Source organism: Struthio camelus, chromosome W (assembly GCF_040807025.1).
Source record: "Struthio camelus isolate bStrCam1 chromosome W, bStrCam1.hap1, whole genome shotgun sequence".
NCBI lineage: Eukaryota > Metazoa > Chordata > Aves > Struthioniformes > Struthionidae > Struthio > Struthio camelus.
The window spans coordinates 59,413,254-59,430,563 of NC_090981.1; the positions used below are offsets into that span (position 1 = coordinate 59,413,254).

Consider the following 17,310-nt stretch of genomic DNA (forward strand, 5'->3'; position numbering starts at 1 on the left):
CTCAGCCAGCGGGATGCTCATCCCAAGGGGCACCCTGACCCCGCTCAGGGGGCTATGCATGCCACGGCATCGGGGATTGGGGGGGTAGGGAAAACCCCCATCAGCTGATTGGGGCCGGGGCCCAGAGCATCCCCGTAGAGCCCCATAGGTGCCAACCCCCAAACGGCCCCAGATAGCCACAGTGGTAGGAACCTTTCCTGCGCCCCCAGCACAGCCCCCTCGGTACCAGCCCCCCGATGCCCCCAGCACAGCCCCATCGCTACCAGCCCCCCACTGCCCCCAGCACAGCCCCATCGCTACCACCCCGCCGGTGCCCCCAGCACAGCCCCATCGGTGCCAGCCCCCCACTGCCCCCAGCACAGCCCCATCGCTACCAGCCCCCCACTGCCTCCAGCACAGCCCCATCGCTACCAGCCCCCCGGTGCCCCCAGCACAGCCCCATCGCTACCACCCCGCCGGTGTCCCCAGCACAGCCCCATCGGTGCCAGCCCCCCACTGCCCCCAGCACAGCCCCATCGCTACCAGCCCCCCGGTGCCCCCAGCACAGCCCCCTTGGTACCAGCCCCCCGGTGCCCCCAGCACAGCCCCATCGCCACCAGCCCCCCGGTGCCCCCAGCACAGCCCCCTCAGTACCAGCCCCCGATGCCCCCAGCACAGCCCCATCGCTGCCAGCCCCCCGGTGCCCCCAGCGGCCAGGCCGGGCCGGGCTGGCCGAGCCCCCGCCCGTCCCCAGCCCCCCGCCCGGCGGCGGCCCGGCGCGGACTACATCTCCCAGCGGGGAGCGCCGCGCCGGGCGGGCCGGGGCGGGCCGAGCCGGGGCCGGGGCTGGAGCCGGGGCCGGGGCCGGGGCCGGGGCCGGGCCGGGGGCGGTGCGGGCAGGCGGGCAGCGCCCAGGCCGGCAGCGGCGGGCTCAGCCGCGGTGCGCGCAGCCCGGCAGCGGTGCCGCAGCCCGGGGGCGCCGAGCCCGGTGCCGCCCGCCCCGCGCCCGCCTGCCGGCAGAGCCCCGCCGCGGCCCGGCGCCGCCGGTAAGTCGCGGTTTTGGCGGCGGCGGGGCCGGGGGCTGCTCCCTCCGCGGGGCCGGGCGGCTCGGCTGCCCCGGCGGTGCCGGGCGCTGCCCGCAGGGCTAGGCAGGCCTGCGGTGAGCGGGGGTGCGTTTGCAAAGCGGCGCCGGGACCTCGGGGCGCGATCCTTGCGCGCTCTTCAAGGTAAGCGCTGCGCTGCTGTTGCCCTGCAGCCGTGAGCGACAGGAGTTTCCCCCTCCCAAGAGGATTAACTGAACCCCGCGCGGTCCGTCTGCACCGCTGGACAGATGTTGGGCAGTGAAAACTTCATCCGCGGATGGGTGTACGGCGCAGGTTGTGCAATGTGCTGGTTTGGGTTTGGCGTGGTTTCTGGGACAGCTCCTTTACTAGCAAGCGTTTCCAGCGGTGGAGAGTGGCTAGCGCTGTCCGAGAAAGCCCCGATCCCCTTTCCCCGGTTCCTCTGCCTGTTGCGCTGCTCAGAGGTGGCTTGTGATCCCCGTGGATCCCCAGGGCGAGCGCCCAGCCCCGCAGGCAGCCGAAGCCCGGCAGAGCGGGGAGAGCCAGGGGGCTGTGTCTCCGTGGCTGGGTCCGTGCGAGGAGTAGCTGCTGGTGAGGAGTTTAACAGGCCGATTATTGTGTTTGGCCCAAGGGTGTCCCACATCCTTGGCACCAGTAGGTACAGGTGGAAACTCGGGGTACTGAGACACCAGCCTTGCTCCTTGAGTCATCAGCCACTCTTTGGAGCTAGAAGGACCTGGAATTTTTCAGTGACTCAGTGCCTGGAAAATTGCAAACTGCAGCAGAGGCAGCACCGAAGGGCTGTGCTTAGGTTTCTTTTTCTTCCTCATCTCATGTTATGGTGCTCCAGTGTCAGACGGGCTCAGGTTTCAGAGTGCCTCAGCGTCCACAGTGCTGAGCTCTCCAAAACCTGAATCAGGGCTTTTTACTTACATGCTTGGACGGGGACTTGGCTCCGGTGGCGAGCTGAGCACTGTTTGGTGGGCTGAGCCCTTCTGAGGCTTCAGACACGCCGGCAAGCAGCGGGGAGCAAAATGCTTCTCAGCAAATGAAACGCCAGAGGGAGAATTTGGAACAGGACCACGGGGTCAAGACTGCGGGACGTGAGTTGGATCTGGCATCCTGCAGGGCCCTGGCCGTGGGGTAGTTTGTCTTGGAAGATGAAGAAGATGAAGAGCAGGAGAAAGGATAAAAGCCTGTGAGAGTGCCGGGGAGGAAAGTCCAAGTGATGGGGTGGTGGTGGATGTACCTAGTCCAAGGGTCTTGGCACAGGTACCTGATTGCTAGTTTTATTTGGCATTTTGCTTCCACTCCTGCCGGGCGTAAGCTGAGTGTTTTTAGAGGAGGGCTCTACAAGAGTCGCTGGCATGGTGGTATCTGAGATTCAGGCAATGAGGAGCTACAGTTTTTGGGGAATCTCTGCATCGGGTGACACCGGGCAGAGAAACGGGGACCAGAAGTTGTGGGAGGCCCTGCTGGCAGCCCGAAAGGAGGGGACCGGAGCCTGTGCTCCCTCCCGTTCCACACGCTCGAAGTACTGCAGGTAGCAGGAGCGCTCACCCCGTTATAAAGCCTCTCCCAGGAAAGGGTAAATCTCTGCAGAAAGTTGTTTCCTGGCATTTTCTGCAATTTCTTCCTAGGGGAGGGAATAGCAGAGGAAGAAGGTAAAACATCTGGCAGCTTTTTTTTTCTTTTTTAAGTAGGTAAAGATGATGATTCCTCTGCTGCGAGCAGGAGTGGTGGGTGGCACTGATTCAGCCAGCCCGGCTGGCCAGCCCCCTGGCACCTGGAAGCCCTGAGTTTGGTCTCTCCAACCTGGAGACCATTCAGTAATATAATTCCATAATATAACTGTTGGGTAGAGGAATTAATTTTGGGATTTGTATTTTCCAGGGTTTCAGGTGCCAGCTTGTTTAATTCTCTGGTCTCACCGGGGTGAGTCGGGGCGCTCAGTAATCCTGACAAGCCCCGAAACCTGCCTGCGCTGAATGTGGCTCCGGGTAGGGGAAACCGAGACGGCTCGGGCTCATGGTTTAGCCATGAGCTGGCAGCACTGTGAGCAGGGTGCCTAGTTAAAGCGAAAAACCCGCCTATGAAAACTTCATTTTATTAATTAGCATGCTGTGGCGAGCAAAGAAAGACCATGCTTTAAAGAGGGAATCGTCAGATGCATTGAATATTCAAGTCATCGGCTGCCAGACTCGACCCACTGCTTTTTTTGTATTAGAGTCACGGTCCAACACTCGATCAGATGTTCAAATGAGTTTGGGGCATCTCTTGACGCTAGCTGACTCTAAGGAGCGTAACTGGGCTGTAGAAAAGTGCCAGTTCCTATCATATAATCAATGTATTTCAGAGGGAACGTTGCCGTTTCAAATCTCTTCTCTGTTTTGGCAGGCCAAGTCAGGTCCCAGCAGCGTTTTTGCATTCAGTGCGTGAGGCGGGTTTTCGGCTGTGGATTTGGGATTTTATCCTGTGGGTGCCCGGTGCTGCTGTATAATGCTGCCTTCCCAAGGGGTCAGCAGCGAGGGGGCTGTTGGCTGCTCAAGGCAGCCGTGTTACTCTGCTGAATCATGACGGTGCTTAAAACCACACGACTTTTTGGAGGGAGGGAAAAAAAAAATCCTGGATTGTTTTTCTTTTTGCCTTCTGATTCTCCAAGACCTACGAACGCGCGCAGGACGCGCGTCTGCTGCGTTTCCAGGAAGCAAGACCAACCGCGACCCCCGATCCCGCCGCTCCCGGCGCCGAGACTTTCCAAAATCCGCCCCGCCGGAGCCAGCGAGCGCCGGTCCGCCTGGCGCGCCGGGGGCCGCGGCGGCTGCCTCAGCTGCCCGGGTTTCCGTCGTGGGGCCGAGAACGCGCTGCGGCGAGGCGCTCGGTGCCCTCCTCCTGCCGGCGCTCCCCGCGCGCAGGGGACGGCACGAGCCCCCTGCGCCGAGGGTTCCCTTCCCGCGGAGCTGCGGCAGAGTTGTCATTTCCTCCGTAATTTGCAGTCCTGACTCCTTACTCTTTTCTGGGTTTGGCGATGCCCGGCGGCGAAGGCCGCGGCGTTTCGTTAGCCTGACTCCTGCCAAAATATTTGGGGAGGGGACAGCCCCACCCGGCGCCGGAGGGGACGGTTTCTCAGCAGCCTGGGGTGGAAAGTCATGAGCTTCCCCAAGGCTCGGCTGAGAGCTCGGGTCGCGGAGCGGTTCAGACCTGAGCCTACCCGGGCAGCGAAGACCAGCTGAACGTTATTGACCCTCTTTAAACGAATGACCTAATTGCGAAGGTGCTGGGGTTAGTGGCGCTGTGGGTCTCGCAGCCCGTGTTTAGCAGCGGTAAAAGTAGAACGGGCCAAAAAATGGATTTTTATTTTTACTCCGTGAAGCGTGCCCCGCTCTGGTGTTTTGCTTTCAGACAAGAAGACAGGCTCCTTCCATCCACGCAAACGGGGAGGAAAAGCTTCGTTTCGGGCCAGCTGGGAAGGTGCACCGCAGCGAGCTGCAAACACGCTGTTTGGCTTTGACAGCCGCCGCTTCCTATGTGCTGTTTTTAGATGAGGTAAAGGTCACTGCAATGTCATCGCGGAGCAAAATAACGCGTTTGCGTGCCAAAAAAGGTTGAAAGAGGCCATCGGCTTTGCACAAGCAGACACCTCCCCGGGCGCTGGCTCGCGGGCGAGAGGCGCTGCCGCAGGGGAGCTTAGGAGACTCGATCGGGGACGGAGACGGATCGCGGGCTGCAAAGCTGGATGCTGTCTGTGTGCCGCCGGAGGTCTCCTCGGGGCTCGGCAAGCATGCTCCCCGCCGCTCCCACCCCGAGCCTTTAGTGCCTGCAGTAGCCGTGCGGCGGATTTGCCCGTTTCCCCGGGTTTTTTCTGCAAGGGGCGGTGGGAGCGGAGGGCGCCGCGGCCCCGACGGCGGCAGATGGAGTGGGAAGCGTGTCGGGGGGACGCTGCAGAAACGCTGCTTCCGCCGACGTCTTCGTTTGCCTCCCTCCAAAGGGGAAAGAAACCCGCGGGGGGTAAGTGATGCCGACGGGCGCTCTGTCGCAGCCTGAACCCCTCCTCGGCATCCTGACCTAAGGACGCCGGCTCCGGAGCTGTCTTGCGCGTCACAGATGCCAGCCCATGGCGGTGGGGAGAGAAGAAATAGCCTAAAAATAGATGAGCTTCATAGTTGCTCATAAATAATAAACCAGTCTCCTGGAAGGGAGCTTCAAACCCAGCAGGTCCCTGAAGCCCGGGGCCGTCGCTTTGTTGCCCTGGAGAGAGGCAGCCGGATCAGCCGTTCCTGGGGCTTGACACCCGAGTGAGAGCTGGGGGAGAGAGCCCGATTTATTTCCTTTCTCTCAGAAAACGCGAGAGCTTGTTAAAAAAAAAAAAAAATCTTTTCCCAAACTGATCGGTGGGTTCGGCTGGGCGGACGGTTGCATTTTATTTTCTTGTCCTTGAGTGAAAAAGCCTTACCCTTCCTCAAGCCCCCCGGGCCTGGGATAGCACGGCCCCCCGCGCCCCGTCTCCGGCAGCCTCTCGCCCCTGCTGGCATCCCAGGAATTTCCAGTGCGGAGAGGGAGGGACCTCACTTTGCTTTAACGCATGGATTTACGTTCCTCGAAGCAAGCGGGTGCCAAACCCGAGCACGTCGTTTCCATTCTGGCGTCGACACACCCAGCGTCGGACCCCTTCGCCTTGCCCGGGCCTCTCCCCGCGGATACACGAGCCGGCAGCGACGGTCGGCAGTAAATCATTTTGCAGCATCCCTGCTGCAGATCTCCCCCATCCCCGTCACAGCCCCCTGCTGCCCCATCCCGCTTAACCCTACACCCCGGCGGGGTTGGCAGAGGGGCATGAAGAGATGCTCCAAAAACCAGGGTCTCCCACCGTCTCCCGTCTGTCGCCCGGTTTTGCAAGCGGCTCGGCTCAGCCTGAGCAGCGTCGGCGAAGGGGGCTCGTGCGGGGCCTGCGGTGGGGCAGGAGGCGCCCCGCGGGGTGGTCCGGGCTCTGTATCCTCCCGCCCGGCTCTCCAAGCCGGCGAGTGAAAGCTCCCGGGGCTCGGTGGCGCTTGGCTGCGGTACAAGTCCTTTAGCTAAAGCTATCACCCAGTCAGGCTAATCGCTTCCTAATTCCACCCTAATCCCATTTAAAGCAGCCGGCAGGCTAGGAAGTTACAGTAGATGGTTAAATAACCGTCCTGGGACAGTCTGAGCTGGTGTGTTCATCTCCTCCGGTCACCAGTTGCATCCTTGTCCCACTTCCAGTTCCCCGCAGCCCAAATTGCCCTCTCATCGCTGCTCGGCTCGCTCCATCCCTGCTGGTTCCCAGCGTCTGCCCAGTAACACGCGTCGCCGAGCTCCCAGTGCCGGGAGCAGGGCCACATCTGGGGGATATGGCCGTGATGCCTCCCTCGAAAAAGAAAAGCCGTATGGATGTTCAGTCCTGCCCTAGGAGCTGCAGTTGGCCCCGGGGGAACAGGACTGTAGGATGCTCTGGCTGGCCCGTACCCTCTCGCAGCGGGGCAGCAGGGCTTGGCCATAGGAGCTGCTCCAGTTCCCGGCTCAGCCGTGGGCTGCAGTTTGATTTCTGCTTGGAAACACTGAAATGCTTAAAAGAAACACGCAGGCCGGGGGCCAGAGATGAATATCCTACTGAGGGCAGAGCCTGAGGCCTGGCAGTGGCTGTTGTGCCGACGGGATGCAGGAAGCCTCATCTGCTCCCAGGCTTTTTCCACCAGGTCGGCTCCTTGCAATGAGAAGGTCCCTCCAGCTGCAACATCTGGCCCAATATCCACTTCAGGACAAATATAAAATGCAGCATAGTTTCTTGACCCCATGCCCAGGCGCCGCGGCCCGGCTGCTTGGGTTTCCGCGTGTGCGTCCTTTGGACGCTGCTGATACTTGTGCGGTTGTTTCACGCTCGACAGACTGGAGGGTCCTGGCGGGACTGAACCCGATGGCGGTGCTGCATGGTGTCCCCGTGCTGTGCGGCCTCCGCGGTGCTGCTCGGTAGCTGATTGCCACCCCCCGGTGCAGCGCAGGCTCGCGCACTGCTTACCCCGGCGCGTCGCGGTCGCTGTGTATCGTGCTCATACGCTCTGTCGAGCCAAGGGAGGAAATAAATAGATTTCACAGAAGTTGGTGGAAGAAACAGATTTCGGCTTGGCCTGCTTTATTTTCTTTTTCTGGGAAAAAGATCTGTTCAAAGTGCAGAGGAAAGTGTGCTCTTGCAACGAATGCAGCAGGGAGAGCGCTCAATTTTGATGAGGCGAAAGGAGAAATCACATTTTCGCTCTAGAACACTTTTTTTCTTCTGAAAACAAACTAAACCCTTCGAGGAAATCACTGCGACCAGCTCCATTCTTGCTGGGAAAGAGGTTTTTTCCTCCGGTTTGCTGGGCGTTACACAGGTGGCGGGGGCCTGCTGCTCCCGCGGCCCGCAGCCCGGTCGCCCGCTCCTCTGCAGCTTCTCCCCTTCCCTCCGCTCCTCCTCCGTGGGGTTTCGTTTCTCGCTCTCCCATGTCCTTACTTTACTTTTCGCCTCTCTGAATCCCAGCGCTGTGCTTGGCTGGGCCGAGTGAGCCCGCAGCCAAGAGAAATCCATTAGGATCTTGGCGTATCCGCACTAGCTTTATAAGCAACCTTGTTCCCAGCAGCCGTGCGGGAGGGCGCGGGCTGGAGTTGAACCGCGGCCGGCTGAGGCTTGGCTGTCCTGTAGGAAAAGCCGTTTGGTGGCCCCCGCCCAACAAAATTAATCTTTCGCCTGCCCGCAGGGAGTGGTTGCAGGGATTTGCATACGTGGCAGGAGCGAGCCGCTCTCTTCCGGCGTGGGGTGGTTGGTGCTCGGGCTGAGATACCTCCTGCATCCCCGCTTCGCTGCATAACGCACCTGCTGTGTGCCCCGGAGCCAGCCATGAGTTGCCTGTATAGCCCAGCTCCGTTTGGCTATCAGGGGATGTGGAAAAAATAGGATTCATCTACCTTTGCTGCAAAGTGTCCTTGGGTACAAGCCCAACCTGGAGCAGCCGGGGCAAGCGGGGGACAGGGAGGGAAGGGCACAGTAGATGATCTGAATTAAATCTGCCGCGAAAACTTTTTGATTAAAATTAGGATCAGCTGCTGGATTTCATTGCATGGTATCTCTTATGGCTGTTAATTAGCCCTATCCAGTAAAAGACACTTGTCTGTGCACCAGCGCTGCTCCCGCTCAGCCTCTTTGCCTCACCTTCCCACCTCCTGCCCCTGCCCCTGCCCCTGCCCTGTCTTCCCTCCCTGTCCATCCAGTAATGATTCCCTCCTTGCTGGTTCTCGTTCCCCCTCTCCCCAAATAATTAAGGCAGTGATTTGGCATTTATGGCCCCCGGGGTTATTCTGTGCATGGGAGGGGGCAGGCAGCTCTCCACATGTGTCGTCTCCCTGGGGGTATTTTGAGGCAGTGTCTGCTGTTTCGTGTACAGCATCTGGCACATTGCGTCCTGATGGTCATGCAGAGCTACTGAAACTGAGATGGCAAGGAGATGACAAGTAATCCTTTGATTCTGAGACTCTTCAGAAACTATTTATATCTTTCTTCTTTTTCACAGGCTGGTGCTCTGGGACATAATGGAGGTGGGAACTCTCTTAACAGCCCATTCGCTTCTCTTGAGCGCCTAGTAACATCTCCATAGACAGATAGCAAGACACCTGCCAGTCTCTGAGCTGCAGGACTTCCTGCAAAGACATCTTTCTTCCTGCTCCTTTGAACAAAGCGCTAAAGGAAGCAAGCGTCATGTACACCTTCCTGCCTGAAAACTTCACCCCGGTGAAGCAGAAGCCCTCCAAGGAGCTGAAGCCCATGCTCGGGGCCATCGTGCTTGGCCTCATCCTCTTCATTGCTGCCGTGGTGGCCTGGTGCTACTACACGGTGTCCCTGCGGAAAGCGGAGCGTCTGAAGACGGAGCTGATGGACCTGCGGCCGGACGGGTTTGTCATCAAGAACCAGAACGGGGAGGTGGTTTTCCGACTGGCCTTCCGGTCGGGGAGCCTCGACCTGGAGTCGTGCTCCAAGGAGGGAGAGATTTTGAGCTGCACGCGGTCAGACGGGGGGCCGCTGAACTTCTTCATCCAGACGGTGAAGCCCAAGGACACGGTGATGTGCTACCGCGTGCGCTGGGAGGAGTTTGCGGCCGGCGTGGCGGTGGAGCACACCATGTTCTGGGAGGATGCCCACTGGTACGGGGGCTCGGAGATGAGCACCCAGCACTGGCCCATCCGCCTCGCGGGCTACCAGGAGCCCGTGCCCTACGTGACGAGTGACGTCTACTCCTTCCGGGACAGCTTTGGGGGCATCCTGGAGCGCTACTGGCTCTCGTCCAAAGCGGCGGCCATCAAGATCAACGACTCCGTGCCCTTCCACCTGGGCTTCAACGCCACGGAGCGCACCCTCTTCTTCCAGGCCCGCTACAAGGATTCACCCTACAAGCCCCCGCCGGGGCAGCAGCCCTTCCCCGAGCTGAGCTACCGGGTGTGCGTGGGCTCGGACGTCACCTCCATCCACAAGTACATGGTGCGCCGGTACTTCAACAAGCCCTCCAAGATCCCCTCCGAAAACGCCTTCCGCTACCCGATCTGGTCCACCTGGGCCCTGTACAAAAACGATATCGACCAGGATAAACTCCTGAGATTTGCAGAAAAGATTAAGAAGTACCGTTTTAACTGCAGTCACATTGAAATCGACGACACGTACACGCAAGCGTACGGGGACTTTGACTTTGACCCCATCAAGTTCCCCAATGTGACGGAGATGTTCACAAAACTGAGGGAGGATGGGTTTAAGGTGACCCTGTGGACTCATCCTTTCATAAATTACAACTCTTCCAATTTTGGGGTGGGGATTGAGCGGCAGCTGTTCATCAAGGAGCCCTCGGGGCGGCTGCCGGCCATGGTGGAGTGGTGGAACGGCATTGGGGCCATCCTGGACTTCACCAACCCAGCGGCTCGGGACTGGTTCCAGAGCCACCTGCGACAGCTCCGCCACAAGTACGGCATCTCGTCCTTCAAGTTTGACGCCGGCGAGACCAGCTACTTGCCCAAGCAGTTCAGCACCTTCCGGCCGCTGTCGGACCCCAGCATCTGGTCCAGGCGCTACACGGAGATGGCCATCCCCTTCTACGAGCTGGCCGAGGTGCGAGTAGGCTACCAGTCCCAGAACATCTCCTGCTTCTTCCGCATCATCGACCGTGACTCCGTGTGGGGCTACGAGCTCGGCCTCAAGTCCCTCATCCCCACGGTGCTCACCATCAGCATGCTGGGTTACCCATTCATTTCAGCTGACATGATTGGCGGTAATTTTTTCCCCAACAAGACAGAGGGTGCAGTGGAGATCCCAGACCGGGAGCTGTACATCCGGTGGCTGGAGCTGTCGGCCTTCATGCCCTCCATGCAGTTCTCCATCCCGCCCTGGCTCTACGACAAGGAGGTGGTGGAGATCGCGCAGAAGTTCACAGAGCTGCACGAGTCGCTGGTGGCTCCGCTGCTGCTGGAGCTGGCCGGGGAGGTCACGGACACGGGCGACCCCATCATCCGGCCCATCTGGTGGATCTCCCCGCGCGACGAGGCCGCTCACAAAATTGACTCCCAGTTCCTCATTGGGGACACCCTCATGGTGGCCCCCGTGCTGGAGATGGGCAAGCAGGAGCGTGACGTCTACCTGCCGGCAGGCAAATGGCGCAGCTACAAGGGGGAGCTGTTTGAGAAGACCCCGGTGCTGCTCACAGACTATCCTGTTGACCTGGACGAAGTTGCCTATTTCCTCTGGGTTTCATAATAGACTCCTCCACCAGATTTAAGCTTGGGGATAACCATGCCTTACAATAGGAGTTTATGACAAATAACTATTCTAATTGCATATTTTATTTCGGACTGGCATTGAGGAGGGGAATTAAATGGACTTCACTGTCTTTGAAGTTCTTTTGTTGCTTGGAGCAGGGTGTTTTTTTTTAATTTGGAACAGGTAGGAGACTCGAGATTGGTTATTATAGCCAGAATTTTCTGTGTGTATGTGAAGAAAGAACGGCGATGCTGTCTGCAAAGAAATAGTTGAACCTAATACCTTTTCAGTTCCCAAGGGTTTTGAGAGGTGAAGGTTGGTTACTGCCCAATGAGAATGTTTTTTCCCCTGTGGGAGTGCCCAGCGCTGGGCAAGGGGACATGTGACTTGGGAGGGTTGCTAAAGCACAACCTGCCTTAAGTTTTATAATATGGCAAACACATTTAAAAGGACTTTTTTAAGTGGAGAAAATTATCTAGAGATATATACGTAGATACATGTGCAGATATATAGATTATATATATATTTTTTTCCTTTAGTCTAGCCTGGGACTGGACTAACACTTGCCCTATACTCCTGCTTTCTCGAGTACCAGGCGGGCCAGGTTACTCGATCAATGTGCAGGTATTTTGACCGTACACACTGCATATTGCTTCCTGGGGCACCTGCATCCCACCTAATGCCCACCTAATGCCTGCTGTAGGGCTCTTGCTTTTGTGGTTTGCCTTCAGAGTCAACATTACCTTTCCTAGAGCAGAACCATTCATATCAGTTTGTCCAATTAGTCTTTTTAAAGCATTTAGCATCCTGCTTTAAGACAATTATCCTGGAGATATCTTCCTTCTGTTTTTAAGGAAAGATGGGCTTTCAGAAGGAAAGATGGGCTTTCAGGTTTGTTCGTGGCAGAAGAACTGCCTGAAGCAAGGCAATTCTCAAAAGGTATGTGTGACTTTTCCCTGGGAACAGCAGGTTCTCACAAGTCGCACGTGTCTTGGATTTATGAGCCCTGATGGTAACATTTGCTGCTAGCCAGCTTGCTGGTGGGTGGAAAATACTGGCTTTTGCACTGATGGTTTTGTGCCAGTGGGTGTTCATACTGCATCCGAGGAAATGTTCTCATGTACCCTAAAAATTAAGCTAATATCTATCTCCGTCTCAGGTTGGAGTTAGAGAGACCATGATTTTGTTTAGCGTTTTTCTGAAGCAGCTCTTTTCTCTCTCAGAGATTTAGGGGCCTTCCTCAGACAGCATTTGCAGACATGGAGCTGAGGCTGGTGTAAGAGCCTTCTCAGGGGGACACGGAGCGACATGTGCTTCCACCCAAATCCCCCACCGCCAGAACTGGTGAGATCCTGGTTCAGGTCCCTCTTCTGGCCTAGGAGGGATTTACCCCTGCATTTCTTTCCCATCCCTCTCTGGATGAAGTAATGCAAGGCTGCAGGCGTCTTTCTCTCTCAGAGTCTTTCCCATTAAAGCCATTCAGTTTTGTACGGGAAGTTACATTTACAAAGAGACATTGGCAGTCTCTGCTCCAAGAAACAGCTAATAGTATCCGAGTCTGGCAGCCCTCCTCCCCAGGGCAGGACTTTCCCTGCTGTGCCCAGGATAGGAGTGGGTCTCGACACATGAATTTTTAATGAATCTGTGCAGAACTTAACTGCTCTCACTGGGAGGATTCGGAGTGCCCTGCCCATTCTGCGGCCAGCCGAGGAGAGCTCAGCATACACAGGGCTTTGCAGGTGATTGCATTTGAGCTGAGCATGGGTCTGGCATGAGTGTGCTACATGCCACTCAATACCAGTGATGGTCTTTCTCAAAGCCCACCTCCTGCACTGGGCTTTGCAGGAGGCAGAAGAGGTGATATGCCAAATCTGTGGATCGTGGTGGCATCCAGGAGCAGAAATGCAGGTGCCTGAGCAAAAAATCTAAAGAGCTTGTATGATTAGGGAGGAACTGAGGAAGGTTTTGGAGATGCACAATTTGAGGGACTGTTTGGAGCATCTTCTGAGGTCTGAATGGACCTGCCCTGCATAACTTGGTGTTTTGGCCTCAAAACCAGATGTAGGAGAGCCCTATGGTTCCCTGTCCGCCAGGAGCACAAACATGTCCTAGGCTCAGCTCCAAAGCCTGCTTCTTCTGGTTTTAGCTACGAAGGTCTCGGATTTGCTCCCTGGCATCAGTCCAAATAGTGATCCTTGTACCACTTAGAGACATGCTCTGGCAGGGAGTTGACTCTGGACCCCTGACATAGATGATCATGTTTTTTTCTGAGAAAAAACTTCTTCACTGTGAGGGTGACAGAGCATTGGAACAGGTTGCCCAGAGAGGTGGTGGAGTCTCCTTCGCTGGAGATATTCAAAACCCGTCTGGATGTGATCCTGGGCAATATGCTCTAGGTGACCCTGCTTGAACAGGGAGGTTGGACTAGATGATCTCCGGAGGTCCCTTCCAACCTAAACGATTCTGTGTGATTCTGTGTATGGCTCCGGCAGGGTTTGGCACTGGCAGGGTTTGGCCCTTGGACTGGAAGGAGGAGATGAAGGTGAAGAGCTCATGGACACAAGTCTGGTTGCTGCCTCTGAGGAAGGTGAGGTGCGGAGAAGGCCTTCTGCTCTTCCCCGGCTTCTGGTGCTGTGTTAGGTAGACAGAGGGCCTGAGACCTGTCCATTGCACAGTTTCCTCCTGACCCTGCTTATCAGCAATACATTTCCAGCCCCAGAAAAACATAAAGGCTGCAGATCTAGTTCTTCACTTTCAACCTTGCCTTGTGAAATGGCTTGTTCTCCCTTGGCTCGGGTGTAGCCTTTGCTGCACAGTCCAGCTGCCAGTGACACTCTACAGCCCCAAACGCTGAACTGCATGTAAAAGAGCCCACTATGACCCATGGATGTTGCACATCTTCTCCTCCTCTCCTCCACTGTGTCACTCGCTGCAGACCTCGCTAGTAAGGGGTCAGGCTATGTCAGCTGGTGAGGAGTAACTTGGCATTTCCTTTAGCGTCTTTTTATTATCAAAATATTGAGAGTAATGCGATGAGTGTTTTAGATCTCCTTGCAGTGGTTTCAGGGGTTAAGAAAACCTGGTGTACTTTGTACTGGACCAGATGAAGAGAGCTCGCACATGCTGCTACCATGTCTCCTTGCAGGAGATAGATAACTTCTCCTCTAACACCATTTGATGCGGCTCACAGGCACTTGCCCGGTCCTGTGTGTGACCAAAATGGCCATGTCACTACAGCCCTGCTGTCACCAGTGAAGAAAGGGAGGACAAGGGCATCACAACCAAGGGCAAGGAAAGGCATCATAGAGATAAATTTTCCAGTGTGTGCTTAGAGATGTCAGTCTCTCTCTTTCAGGACTTCAGGGGAACCTGGAAAGTGTGAACATATCACAGAGAGGTCAAAAGGCAAAGATCAATTTGGCTCTCCCTTCGCACGGCCTAATCGAACCAACGCACTGGCCATTTGGAGCAGACAGAAGTTTCTAACATCTCTGGGTCTTTGAATTGCTGTGGGCTACTCCGAAATGTATACCATACTGGGTGCACGAGAAACTGCAATTCAAGCTGTGCTTTCCAGTTTCCCTTTGGTTGTGGTGGCAAACTAGGGCATTCATGTGAGTTATGAGATTATAAAGTCTATCTAAGGTGGCTGGATCCTGGCAGTTGTGCCATGAAAGCACCAAAGTTCAACTGGGTACTGTCAGGAAGGTCCGGGAGGAAATTCCCCATAGACAATCTGTCTTCCTTCCCCTCCCCTCAAAAGAAAGAATTTTATTACCATAGTTTTTTTTTTTTACTATCTTCATAAATCAGTACAGTTATAGACTGTCCTTTTATAAGTGCTGTAGTTAGAGCATAAGTGCCTATGGCTGTTCAAAGCTCCAGCCAGGAGACAAAGTGAAGTTACTGTTACAAGGACATGAGGGATGAAACTGAAGAGTGGGTGACTGACCAAGGGTCCAGGTGGGTGGCTGTCCAAGGGCCCATGGGACCAAGGCTTTCCCCCATGCTGGGGACATGTTCTTCGGCAGCCTGCCTTTAGCATGGGTTTTGCTGAGGGTGGTAGCTCGGAAATGCTGCCTCGAGACATTTTGCAGGCCTCTAGGTACCCTTTCCATGAAACTTTTTATTACAAACACTATTTAAAACACTACTTTACTGTAGTTTTGCAGCCCAGCTATAATATCCATAGGGCCTTGCAGACCACAAGCAGTCTGTGCACAAACGCTTTGGGAACCACTAGCCTCAGATCGTTTCCCTGGTTTGCACCATGGGTCATCGTCCAAAACAGGGATTGTTTGACTCAGCCAAGGAAATGGCCAGGGACAGGTTTGGTGGGTTGGTTCAACCTTTTCTAGTCCATACGGCTCATACCCCTGCCTGTGTCTGATCATGGCTGAGCAGCGGGTCAACATGACTTTGATGTGTTTGAATTTGAAGCTTGCACTGTCATATTGGGTTTAATGGATGCTTGTGTTTGCACATGCCTTCTTAAATCAGACTGTAATGTTGCTGCGTTTATTTTTAACCACTTTTCTAATTCGTAATTGTTATGAAAACAAACTGTAACATTAATTGTCTTGATTGATATAAAACTTTGCAAAACAAAAGGAAGCTTCACTATGTCCATCTATGCCAAATGAGTGGGGCCAATTGTTCAGGCAGTGAATAACACATTTTGGGCTGTTGTCACCCCAGACTTTACTGAAATTAGAATTGAGATTGTTGGTTTGTTTAAAGCTTGCATTTTGAGGCTTTTACATGTATTTGAAAGAGAGGAAGTGGCTGCTCCCACCCGCCCCCCATTTGCAGAAGTAGTGGGGGGTTGGGATAAGAATGCTCCATCCTCTACCGTGGGCTGGTTTGCATCAGGAATTGCCCTCCCGGGGATCCCTAAAGCAAAGGGAATAGCTGTGTCTTGGGGCAGGCCTGGAAAAGACCATGCCCAAGCAAATCCTGCTGCTGCCTCGGCCCCCCCAGGAGGGACTGGGCAGCCGCTCTCCTATTTCTGCAGGGAAACGGCAGCTAACACCTCAGCGGTAGCTGCTCCGGCCCCACGGCATCACAGCCCAAAGGGGCCCGTTTGCATTGACACCGGGGGCGGACGTGTTATTGGCAAAGTAAGGAGACTACAGAAGAAAACCAATTCATTTCAAACCTAATTTCAGAGAGGTTCCTGGGGGGGGCGGGGGGGGGGTGAGAGCAGGGCAGTGACCGCTGACCTGCAAGAACCCCACCAGGGATGTGTCCCTTCCCGATGGAAATCACAGCTTTTATTAAATAGTAAGAAAAAAAAAAAAAGCAGACAGATAGATAGACACAGACCAAGCCTGGGGGAGAAACACATTAAAAGGACACGCTGACAACAACAGATTCCCTCCAGGCACCCAGCCAGGCTGGCTACCTTAGGAAAAAAAAAAAGAAAAACCCTCCTCGGTCGCAGCTAGGCTTGAACCACGCAAGAGCTGCCAGCCTGCAGGTCCCTCGCTCCCTCTCGGCTGATGTAAAAACCCAGAGGCCAAGTAGAGAAAGGCAGTGATTATTTTTTTTTAGCTGGTGGGGGTTAGGTGATTTTTAGCTAAGTGACAGCCAAAGATTAAGGGCAATACAATCTCCAAGAAACAGGCAGTCGGGGGCTCGCAGTGGGCTGGGGGAGATTGCTGTGGCCAGCAAACACGGAGCTTACTTGGAGCTAGGAGCACAAAACAAAACAAGCCAGGGCTGAAGCTCAGCAACGCAAACACTATGTTCTCCTGGCGGCAGGAGGCCCCCGACGCAGCGGGAGGGCTCTGGCATGCGTCAGCGCGCAGCTCGGCGGTGACGCCTGCTCGCGGGGCGCCGCTGGCTCGGGTGGCCCCGTGCGACCCCCCCAGCACAGAGCTGCAGGTCCATGGGAGCCCGCGGCTCGGCTCAGCCCCTGCTGCGCAGGGTGTAAGACAGCGAGCAAAGGCGCTAGCAGAAAAAACAGAAAGGGATGGGGATTTGGGTGTGGGAGGATGCCTACCCGGACCCTTTCATTCCCAGAGCCTGGCTGCCGATGGCCCCAAACCAGCAGCCGAGAGTGGGGCTCATCCTCTGGGAGGAAACCACTTTCCTGGGGTGGGAGGAAGCCCACGGTAACAACCCAAAGAAAGTCCATTTAAGGACTGCTGTAAGGTACAGCACAGCTTTGCCTTTCACGCTCCTGGATTAAAGGGTTCGGTGGGTTTTTCCCTCCGTTGCCATGCCTGTAATAGTGTTAGAGTGGCGCGAGTTAATTTTTCACCTTGCCCTTAGGGACATCTAGAAAATATTTTGGCTCATCCCCAGCCCGTCACTTGACATTGCTTTTTTGCAGCGATGACCATGCTGGGTCCTTGCAGCATAACAGAACCACCGATTCCCCCCTCCTCCCCACCCCCGCCCAGATCCAAGCTGGTTTTGGAGCAGCTTTCGCCCGAGCACTGAACTGGATGGATGCTCCAATGGGGCCGTGCTGCAAGG

The 17,310-nt window shown here is 55.9% G+C and overlaps 1 protein-coding gene across 4 annotated transcripts; it reads left to right on the forward strand.

The window, feature by feature from the left end:
• Positions 1-941: 941 nt before the first annotated feature.
• On the forward strand, positions 942-15,437 carry LOC104152610 (myogenesis-regulating glycosidase-like). Of its 4 annotated transcripts, none has more exons than XM_068925644.1 (2): positions 942-1,025; positions 8,603-15,437. In XM_068925644.1, the coding sequence occupies exon 2, from the start codon at positions 8,788-8,790 to the stop codon at positions 10,822-10,824; it is 2,037 nt and encodes a 678-aa protein (XP_068781745.1). In that variant the 5' UTR covers positions 942-1,025; positions 8,603-8,787; the 3' UTR covers positions 10,825-15,437. The 4 variants fall into 4 exon arrangements, with proteins under 4 accessions (XP_068781745.1, XP_068781746.1, XP_068781743.1 ...); XM_068925645.1 differs by lacking the exon at positions 942-1,025 and adding an exon at positions 1,116-1,205; XM_068925642.1 differs by lacking the exon at positions 942-1,025 and adding an exon at positions 4,233-4,586.
• The last annotated feature ends 1,873 nt before the right edge of the window (positions 15,438-17,310 follow it).

What these genes read in the sequence shown, in the direction of transcription:
- LOC104152610 (XM_068925644.1), top strand. Translation starts at nt 8,788, where the DNA reads ATGTACACCTTCCTGCCTGAAAACTTCACCCCGGTGAAGCAGAAGCCC.